At 36.2% G+C, this 19775-nt stretch overlaps 1 protein-coding gene across 10 annotated transcripts in view; it reads left to right on the top strand.

The window, feature by feature from the left end:
* LARP4 (La ribonucleoprotein 4) overlaps positions 1-17599 on the top strand; it is a gene marked incomplete at both ends in the record, with an annotated part of 45114 nt that extends 27515 nt beyond the window's left edge. For 4 of the 10 annotated variants that reach the window (XM_079715673.1, XM_079715675.1, XM_079715672.1 and 1 more), the window contains 8 exons: positions 4318-4530; positions 5035-5156; positions 9013-9225; positions 9877-9922; positions 12481-12642; positions 15704-15828; positions 15944-16112; positions 17261-17599. In XM_079715673.1, coding sequence (XP_079571799.1) covers positions 4318-4530; positions 5035-5156; positions 9013-9225; positions 9877-9922; positions 12481-12642; positions 15704-15828; positions 15944-16112; positions 17261-17599 — 1389 coding nt within the window. Of the gene's footprint in view, positions 1-4317; positions 4531-5034; positions 5157-9012; positions 9226-9873; positions 9923-12480; positions 12643-15703; positions 15829-15943; positions 16113-17260 lie in introns of all 10 variants that reach the window. The other 6 variants (XM_079715678.1, XM_079715676.1, XM_079715669.1 and 3 more) reach the window with 4 other exon arrangements.
* Between the last annotated feature and the right edge of the window lie 2176 nt (positions 17600-19775).

The raw sequence follows: 19775 nt of genomic DNA on the forward strand, positions 1-19775 counted from the left end.
CTTCCTTCTAGTGAGTCATTCTTGTAATATGTGTTGTTTTTGTCTGCTTGCCGCCAAGATATTTTTTGTTTTGTTTTCTCTTTGGTTTTCAGTAGGTTGACTCTAGTGTGTCTAGCTATGGTTTTCTATTTATACTGCTTGAGGTGTTCTGAACTTATTGTTTGTAAATTGATGTTTTTCACCAAATTGGGGGAATTTCAACCTCTAGTTTTTCAAAAAATTTTCTGCCTCACTTTCTCCTCTCCTTTTGAGACTTCAGTTACACATATGTAGGACTGCTTGATTCACTGCGATTCTGTTTTTCTTCCATCTCTTTCTTCTTCAGATTGGATACTTTCTGTGGACTTGAATTCATCTTCAAGTTGTGTTCTAGCATTTCCATTTTAAACAATATATTCCTTCTCTGCTGAGATTTCCCCTTTTATTCAGTCTTTAAGAACATTATTTCCCTTTTATCCATAGCATATTTATTTGGTTTTAATAGATTAATTAGTAGAGGATGGCTGTTCTTGTTTCATCTTAATCCTACCTACTTCCCAATGTCCCCAGGTATTTTGAAGCAAATTTGAAACAATTCATCTGTATGTAAATAAACTAATATTGGTATCTCTAAAAGAAAGGGATTAAAAAAATAGCGACACTACTCTCACACTTTTTGAAAAATAAACAATAATTTCTTAAACAGGCACTGTTCACATTTTCCCGATTCACATTTTTTCTTTCTCTTTTTTTCTTTTTTAAAATTTATGATTTGGGGAATTGCCTGGTGGTCCAGTGGTTCAGACTCGGCATTCTCACTGCTGGGGCCCCAGGTTCGATCCCTGGTCAGGGAACTAAGATCCCACAAGCTGCGGGCAGCAGCAAAATAATAATAATAAAAAATATAAAATACAATTTATGATTTTGTCCTCTACCTCTTTAGTTTTACTTTTGGAAGTATGTTTTTGAAATCACTGTTATTTGTCTTACAAAGTTTCTCACATTATACATTTCATTAGCTATGTGTTTTTTTATTGTGTTAAAATATACAGACATAAAATTTACCATCTTAACCATTTTAAATTTTAATTTCATTTATCAGTGCCGTAATATTAAACACATTCACATTGTTGTGCAGCCATCACCACCATCCATTCTCATAACTTTTCTTCTTGTAAAATTGAAACTCTGCCTATTAAACAGTAACTCTCTACTTTTCCCTCCTTCAGCCCATACTTTCTTTGATTTTTGACCATTTACCTCATATAAATGGAATCATATAGTATTTGTCTCCTTGTGACTTGCTTGTTTCACTTTAATATGGTGTCTTCAAGGTTCATCTATGTAGCATATTGAAGAATTTCCCTCCTTTCTAAGGCTGAATAATCCATTGTATGTATATACAATTTGTTTATCCATTCATCTGTTGATGGACACTTGGGTTTGCTTCCACATTTTAGCTTTTGTGAATAAGGCTGCTATGAACATCGGTATACAGATTTCTCTTCAAGATTCTGCTTTCAATTCTTTTGCATATATACCCAGAAGTGGAATTGCTGGGTCATATGGTAATTCTATTTTTAATTTTTCGAGGGACCTCCGTACTGTTTTCCACAATGGCTATACCATTTTATATTCCCATCAACAGTGCACAAGGGTTCCAGTTTCTCCACATCCTCTCCAACATTTGGCTGTTTTCTGTTTCTTGATAGTAGCTATTTTAATGAATGTGATGTGATATCTCTTTGTGGTTTTAATTGCGTTTCTTCAATGATTAGTGATGTTGAGCATCTCTTCGCCTGCTTATTGGCCATTTATATATCTTCTTTAGAGAAATACCTATTCAAGTTCTCTGCCCACTTTTGAATTGGCTAGTTATATTATTCTTTTGTTTTAAAAACGAGCTCTTTTTTTAATAAGATTTTTTTAATATAAATTTATTTATTTTTGGCTGTGTTGGGTCTTCATTGCTGTGTGTGGAGTTTCTCTAGTTGCAGTGAGTGGGGGCTACTCTTCGTTGCAGTGTGCAGGCTTCTCATTACCGTGGTTTCTCTTGTTGTGGTGCATGGGCTTCAGTAGTTGTGGCTCGCGGGCTCTAGAGCACAGGCTCAGTAGCTGTGGTGCACGGGCTTAGTTGTTCCACAGCGTGTGGGATCTTCCAGGACTAGGGCACGAACCCGTGTCCCCTGCATTGGCAGGCAGATTCTTAACCACTGTGCCACCAGGGAAGTCCCAAGCTATATTCTTGAGTGTAGTTTAACGCGATCCTCTGACCTCTGTATTTCATGCAAATTGGTAGCTAGATCTAGAGGCTTAATCAGAATTAGATTTTATTTTGGAGCATCAAAGAGAACAAAAACATGTAGTATATGTCTTTGTGTGTCTCTCTTATACTAGCTGCTGCTGATCATTGACTAGATATATTGATTTGTTAAGGGTTACAAAGTGGTACTATTTCTGTGCTATCTTTTTTCCATTTATTATTTGAAACACTTCCATAAAGAAAAGCTTTCCTTCATCTTCATTACCCTGAGGTACAGCTCATATATGCAATGTATGATAAATGCTTGGTTCTAGCTTTTACTACCAGTTTTCAAAATAATGTGTTGGTTCCCTGGCAACCTTCAAAAACAACCATTCAGATATTTTTTGGTTTTGAATATTTAAACATATTTGGTGTGTTCATTGTCCTTACTGATGAAGTATGGCCTCTTTGAGTCCTTTTGTAATGGTAATTTTCAATGTTCCTTGCTCTCTAGTGTGACAAGATGTTCCAGGCTCTTGTACATTTTGTGTCAAAAGGCTCTGGAGTTGCCATGTTACTTTTATGGGAAAGTAATGTTTTGCAATCCACTGGTTAGGCACAAGGAGTGCTTCTGGCTGATTGTTCGGTTGTTATTTCTAAGCCTTTTCTTTGAACAGAGCTATTAAATACTTTTTTTTAAATGACAGTATATATCATGAGTTTATATCTATGCTTTTGATTTAAATTCAGGCTACATGGTTTTTACTTCTTCAGTTGCCGTCTGCATCTCTTTTCTCCCATGTGAAAATCTCAGATGTCAGTGACCCCAATATAATTTATGATTTGCTATATCCAGAATCACAGACAGAAGTCTCAGAATAACAATACCAATAGTAATATAATTCTGAAAACAAATTAAGACTTTTTTTTGCTGTACTTTGCCTTGTGGTTTGTTTCTAAGGAACGTTCATAACAGTTGATTTTTATTATGGTTCAAAGTCATTTAGAGTTTCTTGGTGTTATTCCTCCAGTTGGATACACATTGGTTCATTTTACATTGAACTTTTACAAACTGATTTTTTAAAATTTTATTCAATATGTCATGGCTTAAAAGTAAAATATCTAAAACAGTATATTAAATTCATATTCACGTATCTGTGTGTGTGAATGCAAGTATATCTTCATATCCACATCTAACTTATCTAAACAACACCTTACTGTACATACCTTTCTCCTTGCCTTGCCTCTTTTTTTTTTTTAATAGTATTTTCTGGAAATCACTCCATTATAATATTTAGAGAAGTTCCTTGGGTTTCTTTCTTTTTTTTTCTTTTCTCACATCTGATAATTGTGTGGATATACCATGTTGTTTTCAATCATTGATGGACTGTTGGGTTGTTTCGTGTGTGTGAGCGTGTGTTTGGGGAGAGATGTGGGTCTGAGCCCCTCACCCCCCACGCCCCCCCCCACTTCCTATCATAGTAAGTCTCAGTGAATAGCCCTATGCATCATTTTTTTAAAAACCTCTTTTTGGTCTGTGTATATGCGGTAAAGTTTCCTAGAAGTGGGGTTGATAAGAATATAATATGCATATGTAATATTTTAGAAGACATTGCTGAATTTTCCTTTTTAAGGGTTGTGTTGTTTTGAATGCCCATCATCAATGTATCAGAGTACCTGTTTTGCCACAGCCTTATCAATAGAGTATGTTGTCAAATTTTTAGACTTTTTCCAATTTGATAGGTGAGAAATGTTAATTCCATTTTAATTGCATTTCTCTTATGAGCAAGATCTAGCATCTTTTCATATAAGAGCCATTTGCCTTTCTTTTTCCCCCTTGCTTGTGATAAGTTGCAGTTAGTTTTAATATTTTGACTTTCGCAGTTTTACTTTGTTTATTGTATTAATTGTATTTGCCGTGTAAAAGTTTTTAAAAGTACAGCTATCAATCATTTCCTTTTCTTTTGCTCTACTAACTCTATAGTACATGGAAATAATGTCATGGAAAATATGTTCCAAATGCAAATTAAATATATTTGTGAAAATATATACTTTATCCCTTGTGATTATATCCTTTGTGTTCTTGCTTCTAGGCAAGGATAAAAGCCATCAATACGTTTTTTGCTAAGAATGGTTATCGATTAATGGATTCTAGTATGTATAGTCCGCCCATTCAAACTCAAGCACAGTATGCCTCACCGGTCTTTATGCAGCCTGTATATAATCCTCACCAACAGTACTCTGTTTATAGTATTGTGCCTCAGTCTTGGTCTCCAAATCCCACACCTTACTTTGAAACACCACTGGTAAGTGAGATTCTTACAGAATAATACAATTTTTTCACTGAAGCTGAAATTTGAAGAAATCAGCTAGAATTAGAGTTCATGTTTTATTTTGTTTTGTGTTGATATTGATTACTTTCTGGCTTTGAAATGGTGATAAGGATATTTAATCCCCCATATCAAATATATGCATATGACTAATAAGAGTTGAGCTATTGGTTCCTATCATTTTATTCTTTAAATGTTGCTGGGTAAATTAATAGACTGGAAAAATCCTGAATGATTTTAAATGATTTTAGTTTTGTGAAACTTTCAGAGAGAAATATTCTTTATTAAGTGTTGAACCAGTTGTTCCTTGTTCTGTAATTCAAGTGATAACTTGGAGTGAGTATTGCAAATGTTTAAAATTCTTTTTGGCTTATCAAAGAAATTGATGCTAGGTTAGTTCATTAGAAGTTTCTTATGACCTTCACACCAGATTTTTGTCTTTACTATGAATAACTTTTAAACATTAAAATTTTCTTTTAGGCTCCTTTTCCCAATGGTAGTTTTGTGAATGGCTTTAATTCACCAGGATCTTATAAAACAAATGCTGCTGCTGCTGCTGCTGCTGCTGCTGTGAATATGGGTCGACCATTCCAAAAAAATCGGTAAGATAAAAAACGATAGCTGGAATTTATTTATTTATTTATTTTTAAATTTATTTATTTTATTTTTGGCTGTGTTGGGTCTTCAGTTGCTGTGCGCAGGCTTTCTCTAGTTGCGGTGAATGGGGACTACTCTTTGTTGTGGTGCACAGGCTTCTCATTGGTTGGCTTCTCTTGTTGCAGAGCACGGGCTCTAGGCGCGCGGGCTTCAGTAGTTGTGGCACTCGGGCTCAGTACTTGTGGAGCACAGGCTTAGCTGCTCCGCGGCATGTGGGATCTTCCTGGACCAGGGCACGAACCTGTGTCTCCTGCATTGGCAGGTGGATTCTTAACCACTGCGCCACCAGGGAAGCCATGTACTCACTTTAACTGACACAATTGGTTAAAGCATTTGAATATCTTTTTTTTTTTTTTTTTTTTTTTGTCCCTGCCTTCTGGCCTGTAGGATCTTAGTTCCCTGACTAAGTTCCCCAGATCAAACCCCAGGCCCACGGCAGTGAAAGCACCAAGTCCTAACCACTCGACTGCAAAGGGATTCCCTGAAGATCATTTTTAAGTGTTCAGAAAATTTTACTACATATACACATTCTTAATTGCTTTATGAAGTTTCTAATGAGAACTCTTCATATTGTAAGAATGAAGGATTCTTTATAAACAAAAGATTACTTGTGCTCTTGTAGATGACCCTTAGTTTGGTGATACAGTAATAACAGCAAAATTCAAGTATTGCTAGGACATATGAGTAGAAGTACAGTGAGCTTTAAAAACACACACTGTCCTCTAACCTCCATCCTGTTGTTCCAAAAAGATTATTTAATTTCCATGTGCACACAGAGACAGTGATATTTAAATCTGGAAAGACCTTTGTTGTGATGTAGTTTTAATTTATTTTACAGATGAATTGAAGAAAGTGAAAGTTGAAGAGGATGAATATCTTGCTAGGGTTACATGGCTTTTTATCATCAGCAGACCTGAGATTAGCACATTTTCTTTTCTTCTACTATAGTAAAGTTTTTTTCTTAAAAATAATTGAGTTAATGGGCTTCCCTGGTGGCGCAGTGGTTGAGAGTCCGCCTGTTGATGCAGGGGACACGGGTTCGTGCCCCAGTCTGGGAAGATCCTACCTGACGCGGAGCGGCTGGGCCCGTGAGCCATGGCCGCTGAGCCTGCACGGCCTGAGTCTGTGCTCCGCAACGGGAGAGGCCACAACAGTGAGAGGCCTGCGAACCCAAAAAAAAATAATAATAATAATTGAGTTAATACAAATGACAGTTTATAACTTCCCTTGTGAGGAGATAACAGATTTCTTATGATTAGAAATAGTAGCTTTGTAAAAATATGTATCTGTTTATTTCACATTTCTTTGAAGAGGTGAATTTTGCTTTAAACAGTTATGTGAAGTAGACATCTTGGTTATAAGAGACTAAAAAGAATTTTTAATAACAAAAAGTATTGGGGTTTGCAGATGCTTGACTTAAAAATACATTAAGTGGGCTTATGGTATTCCTTTATTGTCACTTGAAAGCACTGCTGTGCTTTCAAGAGGTAAAAAAAGAGGTGAAAATACAATAAGAAAGCCAAGAATGACAGTCAAGTCATTCTTGCTTTTTTTAAAAAATATATTGATTTATTTATTTGGTTGGTTGGATGGATGGATGGATGGATGGACAGACGGACCCGGTCTTAGTTTTGGGAGGTGGGCTCCTTGGTTGCAGGAGGTGGGCGCCTTAGTTGCGGCGTGCATGTGGGATCCAGTTCCCTGAGGAGGCATCGATCCTAAACCCCCTGCATTGGGAGCACGGGGTCTTAACCACTGCGCCACCAGGGAAGTCCCAAGTCATTCTTGCTTATAAGGAGATATATCTGTGGTTTTGAAGATACAGGATAGGTTTAGTATAATTTTGCTTGTTATTCAAAACTACTTGTGTACAATTTTTTGCATTTGTTTGACCAATACAGGTTGTTGCTAATTTTTAGTCACAGAAATAATACACGAATACTTCCTTATAAAAATGCAGATATTGCAGATGAACTAGAGCCTTTTGACCACCAACCCAAATCCTTGCTTCCTTCTTACTTCTAAGAAGTGACCACTGCCAGGCCTTTATTTTTATTTATTTAAGTTATCAGTCAAGGAGCAGTTTATTACATTAACCTTGTAACAGCCCAGTGATGATCACTAGACCTACTTAGAGAGAATAGGACTAACTTTCAGAAGTCTGGGCAATTTTCTACCTTTCATACTTTATCTTTCTGTCACTTTCCTTCTTCCTTTACATCTTTTATCACTTCTTTCTTTCATCATCCTTTTTTCTTTTGCCAAGACTGCGATTGTAAGTCCCTCTCTGTGAAGGGTAAGATTATGAGATCTGAGGGCTGTTAAACCTAATAACTTGTCTACTGGGTGTATTGAAATGCAATGAGAAAATTTCAGTGAGTAATAGTTTCTGAACAGGTACATAAACAGCAATATCTACCTCATGAGGTCATTTTCAGATATGATGGATAATGTAAATTAGTTTGTGTTAGTTGACATACTGTAAATTTCACTGCTATTCAGAAACTTTTGTAACGTATAAGTAATTATCTGGAAAAGTATTGTATATGAGACTTAGCGCAACATTATAGCTTAATTTTTATGTTTAAGTTTTAGTAGTAGTAGTAATCTAATTTGTTATACTCTCTAAAGAGTTAGTAGGATAGCTGGAGATGCTATTGGAATTAATGTTTAATTGTTCATAATTATGAGGTTTTAAATCCCTATTCAAAGAACCGGGAATTTACAGTGTGTTATTAATATTATAAATTTGTGACTATGAAAATAGACTGTAAAAAAAAAATGGAGTATATAAACTGCAAGCAAGGGGCTAAATAGAAATCTAATACTTCCTTTTTAAATCTCCTGTAGAGCAGGGTCCTCAGTTGCTTGGGCTTACTTTAGATGTTTTCACTATTGATTAAACTGCATCCTCTCTCCTTTACCCTACCCTAGCTTCATCTGCTTACAAATTGTTAAGAGAGTTGGGTACTTATACCCATCATCCAAGATAAAAGCTACTTTTGTTAGATGTAGGTGTTTTTTGTTTTTGTTTTGTTTTGCTTTGTTTGTCTTTGGTTTGGTTTGGTTTTTTGTTTTTTACCAGATTCCATACCTTAATTCATGAAGTCATGCCAGGCTATTAGTTGTGTTATATTTTCCTAGTTTTTTGGTCTCACATCTTTGTTGGATCTTTGAACAACTGATTTCATTTGGAGAGGGATGCTTAGTAGGAAGCTGGGATTTTAATATATTCCACTGTTCCTTACTTTTTAAAAAAATTATCCGTCCCCTAAAAAGTTTTTTTAGACTTTTCCCCCAATTCCCCCATATGAAAATTTAATACTAAAGATCATTGTATATTTATTTATGTAATGTATGCCAATTCTTACTCCCTTTGGGGGTATTGTTGCCCCATTGAGAATGTATGGCATAGTCTCAATAAGCTTCCAGCCTGGCTGATTTAGATGTGTCAGAACTGCAGTTCGTGTTAAAGAAATTAGCTAAAATCCTAGTTATATCCTAAATTTGGGGGTAGAAGTAGGCTTATCTTGAAGAACTTTGGATATCACCTCCCAAATCTCTCCAAACAGCTTTCTTTTAATGTAAAAAATTTTTGCCTTTTAAAAATAATACGTCTGAGACATTAAAGGGTTTACATTTTTACAACACAATGCTTCTGTGTCCAACCCAGTTTATGGAAAATCAGAATACAGCAGAAGACAATTTTTAACTTAGCCTGTTAAGAGTTTCTACCATTAAGAGAAAATATTTTCTGTTTTAATTTATCCTTTCACGTATATGGTCTTATATTTCTTATAGTGTGAAGCCTCATTTTAGGTCAAGTGGTTCAGAACACTCAACAGAGGGCTCTGTGTCATTGGGCGATGGACCATTGAACAGATCTGGTTCAAGGAACTTTCCAACTGAACGACATAACCCTACAGTAACAGGGCACCAGGAGCAAAGCTACCTTCCAAAAGAGACTCCCACTTTGCAGATGGAACAGAATGGGGACTATGGTAGGGGCGGCAGGTAAGGAAATATGGTAATAAATATGGAAATAAGGTATATGAAAATTCTTTAATCATAATATGAATGTTTGAAGACCATGATCTAGTGATTTTTAAATTTAATTATTGGTATATAGTTATGCTAAATAAATACTTTATTCATGTAATATGTGTTACTAGTTTTTCATAATTAAGAAATTCAGAATGCCCATATAGCTCTGAGTCAGAGGTTTATAAAAGTTATTCCGAAGTTCTTTACAGTTCACTAAGGAAAGATTAGCTTAGAAAGATAAGATTCCATCTGCATCATAGTTTTAATTTCTAGCAACATCTAAACTGTGGGAATGGGGTTATATGTTATCTACCCTTCCTAAACAAAACAAAAAAAAATGAACCCTAATATGCTTCTGATTTGGAGGGAGCACTGCTAATAAAAATGGGCCCAGCTTACTTAGTGGTGGTGGTGGTAGTAGGTGAAGTTTTGGGTAGATTAGCTCAGGATCTCTTCAGAAGAAAATATATCTTTTAATAATAAAGGAGATTTATGAAGTATAGATACTTAAAATAGAAGTTCACCCATCTTTGATGGAATGTATACATTTGAAGAAACTTATGAGTTGTCCCTCCCACCTGCTTCCCCACCCCCACTCCCTTTTGTCATTGTTAAAAGGAGAACTCTCTTCAGAGGTCGAAGACGTCGGGAAGATGAAAGGATCCCAGTAAGTTTTGTTTTTTTTTTTTAACCTTTAATTACATATGTTCGATTTTTTTTTTCTTCTTCTGTGATTTACTATGGCATTGACTTCTGGTGTATCTTTCCGGGTTTTTGTTTTATTGATTATAATATTGATTATAATTAGAGCCCATTCTTGACCCTGAAATATCCACCATCACCACTACCCCTCACCCTTAAAGCACACATATAGTTAGAGCTTTGACCTGTGTTGCTCACTTTTAAAAAAAATTACTTGATTACCTAATCTGTTCACATGGTTTAAAATAAAATATATGAAAATATTCCATGGAAAGTTTAATTATTGCTTTATTAATGGAAATTTAAAGAGTTTCAATCTTTTGATTTTACAATGCTGTCACAAACAGTGCAATGATAACCTCATATAACCATCACTTCCTATGTGTGCAGTAGTATCTGAAGGGGAATCCCTAGAAGTGGGATTTCTGAGTCACAATTCAGTAAGTTGCTGCCTGATGGCTTTCTATAGGGGTTGTGCTGATTTTCACCCTGTGAAAAAGAGTTTCTGTTTATCCATAAGCCTTACAAAGTATATGATTTTTTGCCAGTCTGGTAGCATATGTGATTCACTTTTACAGCTCTGTTGGATGGTGTTGGAAACTGTTATACTATTTATTAATTGTTACTTGGGGGCAGTTTTCTACCTAGTGCTGATTCTTATATTTGCCAATCCTGTAAAACCACTTTGAGATTTAAAAAAAAATTTTTATAGTTCTAGGCAGGTTCTTATTTGAATCCTCACTTACCTAGCTTCAAATTATTCATATTTTTTGTGTGTGTGTGGTTTGTTCATGGTGAATGTTTGCCATTTCTTAACTGTGGTCAAAAGGAGTTGAGGAATAAAAATAGTATAGGAAGACATGGAGGTCTGAAGAAAACCCTGCCTGTAATTTACATATATCATAAATGTGAAATATAATACTTACTTTACATGTGTAAGTAGTGAATTATGTACATATATAACAGTATACTATATAGTGTACATATAATATACATATAAGTATACAGATATCACATGTTTAAGCGGTGAAAAGGTACAAATTTTCAAAGAAGAAAAATATTGCATTATAACACAAAGAATAGTCCTTGGGGCAAACTGTGAACCTTTTAAAAGTGTTAGTTTTTCATTTATAGCTTTCTATACCATGGCAGCCTTGAGACTTTAGGCAACACCTTTTTTAGGATACCATTGTAGCAGTCTATGTGAATCCTCAAGTGGCCCTGAACAATTGAGGAGAGGAGAGATTAGGTTAGAGGTCTGTTTAATATGTTGAAAATACCTGGATTGAGGACTGAAGATTAGGACTGAAGAAACAGGAGACCAGCATGCTTCTTAGTACAAAGGGCAGGGTGGGGGTACCCTTGTGCAGTAAGGAGATCTTAGCTAGAGGTACAGTTTAGGATTTGTAAGCTTACATGTAGTAATTAAAGTTACAAGAGTAGATGAGATCATGCAGGGGACTCTCAGTAGAGTAAGTGATTTTAAAAAGGGCCGAGAATGGAACTTGAGGAACATAGTAGCTGTGGGGCTGAAAAATGTGATTATTCATTTTGTTGTTTGAAGTATCCAAGAGAAATCCAAGTGGAGATAGCTAATAGGCAAATTGATATCTGGGTTTCAGGCAAAGATCTGGTCTGAAAATATTTAAAGCGTACAACCTAGTGATTTTTGGTAAATTTTCAGAGCTGTGCAGCCAAAAATTCACCAAAAAGTGAAAAAGATTGTTTTAAGAGTTGTTTGCATGTAGGTAGTAGTTGAAGCTGTGGATAACGGATATCACACAGGGAGAGTATGGAAAGGGAGAAAGAGTGGCAATCATATAGAAACCAAAACCATCCAAAGAGGTGGTCAGGGGGAGAAGAGCACATGCTTGTCAGATCTGAGAATGAAGGAAAAGAGGTATCAGAAGCTAATGGAAGAATGAGCTCCCACAGGAAAGAATGTTTACCATGCCAAATGCTAGAGTGAGGTCAGAAAAAAAAAGTCTCAGATTTTGCATTGTGGAAGAAGGCATTGGTGACTTGTCAAAGCAATTTTAGTGGTGCGGTGAGGGAGTAGAGAAGAAGATACAAGTGAGAGGCCTGTCAGAGGGTACAGAGAGTGGTAGGTGGAGGAGAAAGATGAAAAGAATTTCAAGGAAGGATATTGTTTTCCCTTGAGACTATAGAAGAAGAAAAGATGATGGCAAATTTAGATAGTGTAGGGGTTTTTGTGTTTATTTTTGTTACGGAAGAGGGTATAGCAAATTTAGAAAGCAAAGAATAGTGGAGATTGATTAGAAGGTTTAAAGAGTGTGGCAGAGTTTGCAAAAGAGCCAAGAGAAGGAGCTGACTAAAGATAGGTCGGATTGATCAATACTAATGAGAACTCAACTAAAATGAGAATCCAAGAATTTATAGGGGAACAGCTCTCTTCATTAGGTGGAGTTTGGTTTGTTTGTTTCTTAGAGCTTTCAGCTTCTGTGGTACAGGATTAGAGAATGAGATGAGCATGTAACCTGTTTTTTGATTTGTGTCTTTTAGAGACCTCATCCTTCAACAGCTGAAGCAAAGGCTCCAACACCAAAGTTTGACTTATTAGCCTCAAATTTTCCTCCTTTACCTGGAAGTTCATCAAGAACACCAGGTGAACTTGTTTTGGAGAGTAGGATGTCTGATGTTGTTAAAGGTGTCTGCAAAGAAAAGGTAAACACTGAAGCATCCAATCTTTATTTTATGGGACCAATATTTTGCCTTTGTTTTCAGGGTTATTTAAAGTTTTATTTGCACTCAATGCTTATTTCTATCATAGTGTTTATTCATGGGGTTTTTAGCATACTCTGAGTATTATGCAAAGATTTGTGATAAAGCTACACAAGGTCAATAAAACGTTTCTTCACCTTTGCCTGTCTTTGTATCAGTCAACCCAGCTTGGTAGAACTAATTTATGAAAGCTGAATGGAAAGTGTCATTTCCACTTAAGTGCATATATCGATAATTAAGTGATAACGCGAATGAATTCTAAGCTACTCTGGTAAGCTCAGTCTTCCAAATAAATGGAGAGTTGATGTCAAAAGGTTGGGGATAACCTATCCTACAATGTCTTTTTGAGTGTAGACCTCTTTATATGCTAAATCCTTATGCCCCACAAATTTTTCTCATTTTCTACCTTTTGTTTCTAATTCAGCTTCATTTTTAAGAGTACATGTACATAGTATATCTAGGCTTATAATGAAAAATAGTAGTCCCCTGCTACCACTTTCAACTCTAGCTTTTTCTCCTGACATTTATCCCTGTATATCTAATTAACATGTTTATACTGCTCCTTCTTAGATTTTTCAGTTTTAGACGTTGTCTATTAACTTTACATTCTAGAAGCTAAGGGTTTAGCTCTCTTAAACCAATATACTTTTCTCATCCTCTCAGTATATTGTACTTCATCATATCTATGCTGCCATCAATTATAAGATGCCCCATTATTTTGGTATCACTAAGAAAGTAAAAGACACTGCCAGTTAGACTAGGTCATGCCATCATTTGTATGTCACATCTCAATATTGCATCATTTTTTCCATAATTGAGGCTTATGGTATATTGTTATTATGTCTCCTTTCTTATACTCTGCACAGCTGTGTTCCTGGAACTTCACGGTCATCCTGGGAATTTTCTTTACTCTTTTTGGTGTATCCCTTCTTTTTCTTACTCTTGTTTGACTTTCCCAAATTATGGTGGGTCACATCTTCCCAGGCTTCCTGTAAAAGGTTTTTAGTATAAATTTCTTGAGATCTTGCATTCTGAAATGTTCTTCTGTTCTCACACTTGATCAGTAGCTTATCTCTGTAGAATTCTCTATTAGAAATCATTTTCCCTCAGAATTTTGAAGGTATTTCACTGTCTTCCCTTGTTAAAAAAAATTATGCAATGTTGTAATTGTTTCACCACTTCTAAGATAGACCTTTATTAAAAAAAAAGATATTATTATTACATTTTCCCCATGAAAGTCAGACTGTCTTATAATTTAAAAACTATTGTAGGGCTTCCTTGCTGGCACAGTGGTTGAGAGTCCGCCTGCCGATGCAGGGGACACGGGTTTGTGCCCCGGTCCGGGAAGATCCCACATGCCGCAGAGCGGCTGGGCCCGTGAGCCATGGCCGCTGGGCCTGCGTGTCTGGAGCCTGTGCTCCGCAACGGGAGGGGCCACAACAGTGAGAGGCCTGCATACAGCAAAAAAACAAACAAACAAAAACTATTGTAGTTTTAGTGGCAGTGTTTTTTCTTAGTATATAAAATAATAGTGTGTTTTAAAGTTGATGGCTTCTCAGATTTGGTGAGGTACGATACACAGACACATTTATTTATTTGCTTGTTTGTTTGTTTGTTTATGGCTGCATTGGGTCTTTGTTGCTGCGCACAGGCTTCCACTAGTTGTGGCGAGCAGGGGCTATTCATTGCGGTGCGCAGCCTTCTTATCGTAGTGGCTTCTCTTGTTGCGGAGCACGGGCTCTAGGCACGCAGGCTCAGTAGTTGTGGCTCACGTGCTCTAGAGCACAGGCTCAGTAGTTGTGGTGCACGGGCTTAGTTGCTCCACAGTATGTGGGATCTTCCCGGACCAGGGCTCGAACCCGTGTGCCCTGCATTGGCAGGTGGATTCTTAACCACTGCGCCACCAGGGAAGTCCCCACAGATACTTTTTTTTTTGCGGTACGTGGGCCTCTCACTGTTGTGGCCTCTCCCGTTGTGGAGCACAGGCTCCGGGCGCGCAAGCTCAGCGGCCATGGCTCACGGGTCCAGCCGCTCCGCGGCATGTGGGATCTTCCCGGACCGGGGCACGAACCCGCGTCCCCTACATCGGCAAACGGACTCTCAACCACTGCGCCACCAGGGAAGCCCTAGGGCTCTTTCTTGATATTTGTTCTTTACTTGTGGTAAAATGCACTTAACATAAAATTTATCATCTTAACCATGTTAAGCATGTACAGTTCAGTAGTGTTAAATGCATTCACATTGTTGTGCAACCAGTCTCCAGAACTGTTTTTATCTTGCAAAACTAAAATGGTTTACCCATTAAATAGCAGCTCACATTCCCCCACTTCTCTCAGCCCCTGGCAACCACCATTCTGCTTTGTCTCTGAATTTGACTACTCTAGGTATCTCATATAAGTGGAATCAAACAGTATTTGTCTTTTTGTGACTGGCTTATTTCACTTAGCATAATGTCCTCAAGGGTCATTCTTCGTCATAGTGTGTATCAGTACTTCATTCCTTTCATTGTGCAATAATATTCCATTGGATAGTTATACCACATTTTGTTTATCCACTCACCAGCTGAATATTTAGCTTGTTCTCACTTTTTGGCTATTATGAATAATGCTACTGTGAACATTTGTGTATAAGTTTTTGTATAGACTTGTTTCCTCTTGGGTTTATAACTGAGCAGAATTGCTGGGTCATATAGTAACTCTATATTTAACTTTTTGAGGAGCTGCCAGACTGTTTTTACAAAGTGGCTGCATCATTTTACATTTCCACCCTCAATGTATGAGAGTCCCAATATCTACATACCATCACTAACATTCATTATTGTCTGTCTTACTGATTATAGCTATCCTAGTGAGTGTGAAATGGTTTCTCATTGTGGGTTTGATTTGCATTTCCCTAATGGACAGTTATGTTGAGCTTTTCATGCATGTGCTTATTGGCCATTTGTTTATCTTCTTTGGAGAAGTATCTATATAAGTTCAATTTTGAAATATGTTTCCACTTTAAGGATAAGGAAGAGCTGAGAGTTAGTTGCCCAGTGACTGCAGAGGATGAAGAGACAGACTGCACCTCTGCCCAGCAACTCAATATGAGCACCAGTCCTCCATGTACAGCTGAGCTTTCTGCATTAAGGTACAATTTCAAAGTAGATGATCTTTCACATTAAGATTACTTTTTCTTCTGATCATTTCTCAGGTGTTTCTTTGTGCTCTATACTAAGCCTAATGTCAAGTTCTTTTTTCCTTAGCACAACTCAGCACGAAAAGGATCTAATAGAGGATTCTACTGTTCAGAAAGATGTTCCCAACCAGACAACTATACCAGTTTCTTCCCCGAGTACTGCAAAGCCATCGAGAACAAATACTGCTTCACCGTGTAATAGTAACATAAGTGCAGCTGTAGCTGTGGCCCTACAGGTAACTTGATGAATTTAGTTTAGTGAGAATAAAACAATAGGTTAAATAATGAGAAATTTTATTTTTCACGTAACTCTTTGCTAGAGCAGAGTCATTTGGAAATAGCCCAAATTGGGGCTGGTTGCCCACATCGAAAAAGGCATTTAAAGTCACTCTGAAGAAATTGGAAATTTTAGCCTTGTTGAGGGAATGAAGAAATTACTTTTTATTCTGTTTTTTTGATTGCTTTATTTCCAATCAGATTGTGGTTAAGTGAAGCTTCCTTCTCATTATGATGACTGTACCTTTTTTTGGGCTAGGGTATAGAGGCTTTGAGCCTCTTGAAATTCTTTTTTGTATAATGCTTAACAAACCTATGAAACCCATGAGGGGCCACTGCCATTTTTATTCAATTTCCAGAATCATTTTTATAATTTGAAAAATATAGAAAAGCAGGGGGGAAAAAAGCCACAGAATTTACCTATAATTCTTTCATTCATTGATATAACTAGTGCATTTTTGGTACAGCTCTTTCTTTTTTCTAGGTTAAGAACATTTTATCTTGTCTTTTAATAATAACGATAATAATAATAGAATAGCACCTACCACTATGAAATGCCTACTATATGCTAGGACCAGTACTAAAGACTTTTTTTATGCTTTAGCCCATTCTCACAGCATCCCTATTCTCCTTTTCAGATGAGGTAATTAAGAGTTTATATTATTGGTTTCCAACTGCTCTGCTGAGATTCTTGTGGTATCTCTCTTAGGGTTCTTTGTAGTCAGGGAAGAGAGAATGGAACCATTTTATTTTGTCATGTGGATGTACCATTATTAATTTAATCTGTTCTTCCTTGTTAGCCATTTAGGTTTCCAGGGTTTTTTTGCATCATTATAAACATTGCTGACTTGTATATCCTTCAAATAAATATCTCAATTGAAATTATTGTATCATACATAAATTGCTAAGACTTTTTAATTATATTCAACAAATTTCATTTTTAAAGATTGTACCTGTACACTTTAATAGCAGTGTATAAGAGACTGTCTAGTGCCCTTTCCTACAAGATAACTTACTGATTTCTTGTGGTTAACACGATTCTTTCTGTACTTTATTATTTAGAGAATATGTACCATAAATGTTTTTGTTTCTTATCTTTACTTCAAAGGAACCTCGGAAGCTAAGTTATGCTGAAGTGTGCCAGAAGCCCCCTAAAGAGCCATCTCCAGTTCTTGTGCAACCACTGCGAGAACTTCGCTCCAATGCAGTATCTCCCACCAAAAATGAAGAGAATGGAGCTCCTGAGAAGTCCTTCGAGAAACAACATGAGAAGCCAGAAGCAAGGGCTAGTAAGGATTACTCTGGCTTCCGAGGCAATGCCATTCCCAGGGGAGCAGCTGGAAAAATCAGGGAACAGAGACGCCAGTTTGGCCATAGGGCTATACCTCAGGGAGTGACTCGACGTAATGGCAAAGAGCAATACATGCCACCCAGATCACCAAAGTAAACAAACAAACAAAAAACTGCTCAAAAACTTCTCTTTCTTCCCATTAAACTTGAGCCTGGCTATATTGAACTGTTTTGAAGGGGAGGGCATGGCCAGGAAGGAAACAGAGAAAGTACATCCTTAAATCATTATGGATTTTGGAGCTGTGAGCTATAGAATCCCAAAATTCATCTCTAAAGCGATTTTAAAATGCTGGAGGATTCCAATCAGTATAAATATATATATATATATGTATACATATATAAAAATATAATTTTTCTATTTTTGTTTTTGATTTTAATTTGCAGAGATCTTCTGCCTGGAATCAATTTTGAGGGTTCAGATTTAGCTTGGGAGAAAAACACATTATACATCCTTCAGTATAGCAGATGAGGGAGTGAGAGAAAATATTTTTTGAAGAAACATTTCTGTAAAATTAGAAATTACTTTTTTTAATCTATTTAAAGTTTGGCTTGGAGAATGCCATTTCTGCCTATATGGCCTTGTGTTGCAAAACAGATCAGTGGCTGGGGTGACTTGTGGTGTGAGTGTGTGCAAGTATGATTGAAGCCAAATCTGTTGTCATGTTAGTAAATGATTTGAAAACTGAATGTAATACTTGAGTAGATTTTTTTTTTCCAGTTTGAAATTTAGTCTGTCCTTTTGACCTTACTAATATTTCATTCAACAAGCTGTTAGACTCTGATTGTACTTGGGGATGTGACTACCAATCAGTTTGATACTCAAGGAAAGAATGGGGGTTATTTGAAAAATTAAAATTTTGTGTATATCTGAGTGGGTGGGTCAAATGGAGCTCAGAGGTTTAAGCTGCCCTGTGATATTTCTTACCCCCCTAAAATAGGAAACGATTTCTTTTTTTGTTGTTACTTTCTTCGTTACTCTGTTCTTTGACTACCCACCCCCAAAAGCAAAATAACCAATCACCTACAGAATTGTATGTTTCTAGCTGCCTCGCTCAGTCTAGTCAAATCATATAACTGTTCTAAATTTCTGACTTGAACATTAAAGTATTTTACTCTTCTGGTCATGTATTTAGAACTTTAGATCCCAGAATGATAGGGCAGACTGACCCTACAGTAATTTATTTGTGTAAGTGTTAAAGGTGAAACGTTGTAGCTGACTCTTAAAGTGTTAAATAGAATAGATGTAAAAAGAAATTTCTTTTTAAAGGTTTAATTTGGGGACAACTTTTTCTGTTTACAGTGTATTTATCACCTTCCTTCTTTCCCTTTCTCAAAAAAAAAAAAAAAGTTTGGAATTCACAGAAACAGAACCAGCAAGTCACAAAATTTTTGAGTTGAGGTTAGAAAGATAGTTAAAATTAACATACAATTTCTCAGTGAATAAAGTTGTAGCTCTCACATTAAATAGGCAAGTTTACATGCTGGTGTTTAGAAAATGGCTAAAAAATTAAAAACCATGTTGCATTAATCTGTTTTAAGTCATACTATTTTCAGAGTTCTATGTAAGGTGGGGTTTTGTTTTCTTTTTAGGGATAGTTTGTGATAGTAATAACTGTCCCTTATGTTAGTGAATTACATATGTACAAATTGAAACTGTAAATTGTGAACACTGGAAAGCACCATTGTGACATAGAGTAAACATCTTAGTAATATATTAAAATGAATGTAAATGAGGGTTAAAATTACATTACTGTGAAACTCATCTTCCAACTCTAAGTTAAGCTTTGGAGATTTGTATTAGTAGGTAACTGTTCAGAGCTTTGAAAACACCACACATTTCTGTACAAGCCAGAATTATCGTTTCTTTGTAACTTATTATTCAGCTTGGCAATCGCTTTTGATTTGGTGGATTGATAACATGATATAATATATTTAAGCAGTTTGAAACTATTCATTTCTACACACTATTTTCTACTAAATGAAACATACCATAAAACTACCTGTGCTGAAATTTGGGGGAAGTTTAGGTCCTTTAAAAAAAAAAGTATTAATAATCACTGACTACATTTATGATAAAAGTGCTTATTTTGGTTTACTTAGATAATGCTGCAGCTGGTGGAAATGATAAACATTTAAAGTGTTAACACTCTGTGAATGTATTGGATTTAAGAGAATAAACATTTTACAAAAATCGCTTGGTAAGGATTATAAACTTAATTATTGCACTTAGATGAAACAATACTTTTTTTTTTTTACAATGTGTCTCAGAAATA

The sequence above is a fragment of the Hyperoodon ampullatus genome, assembly GCF_949752795.1.
Source record: "Hyperoodon ampullatus genome assembly, chromosome: 11".
Taxonomy (NCBI): domain Eukaryota; kingdom Metazoa; phylum Chordata; class Mammalia; order Artiodactyla; family Ziphiidae; genus Hyperoodon; species Hyperoodon ampullatus.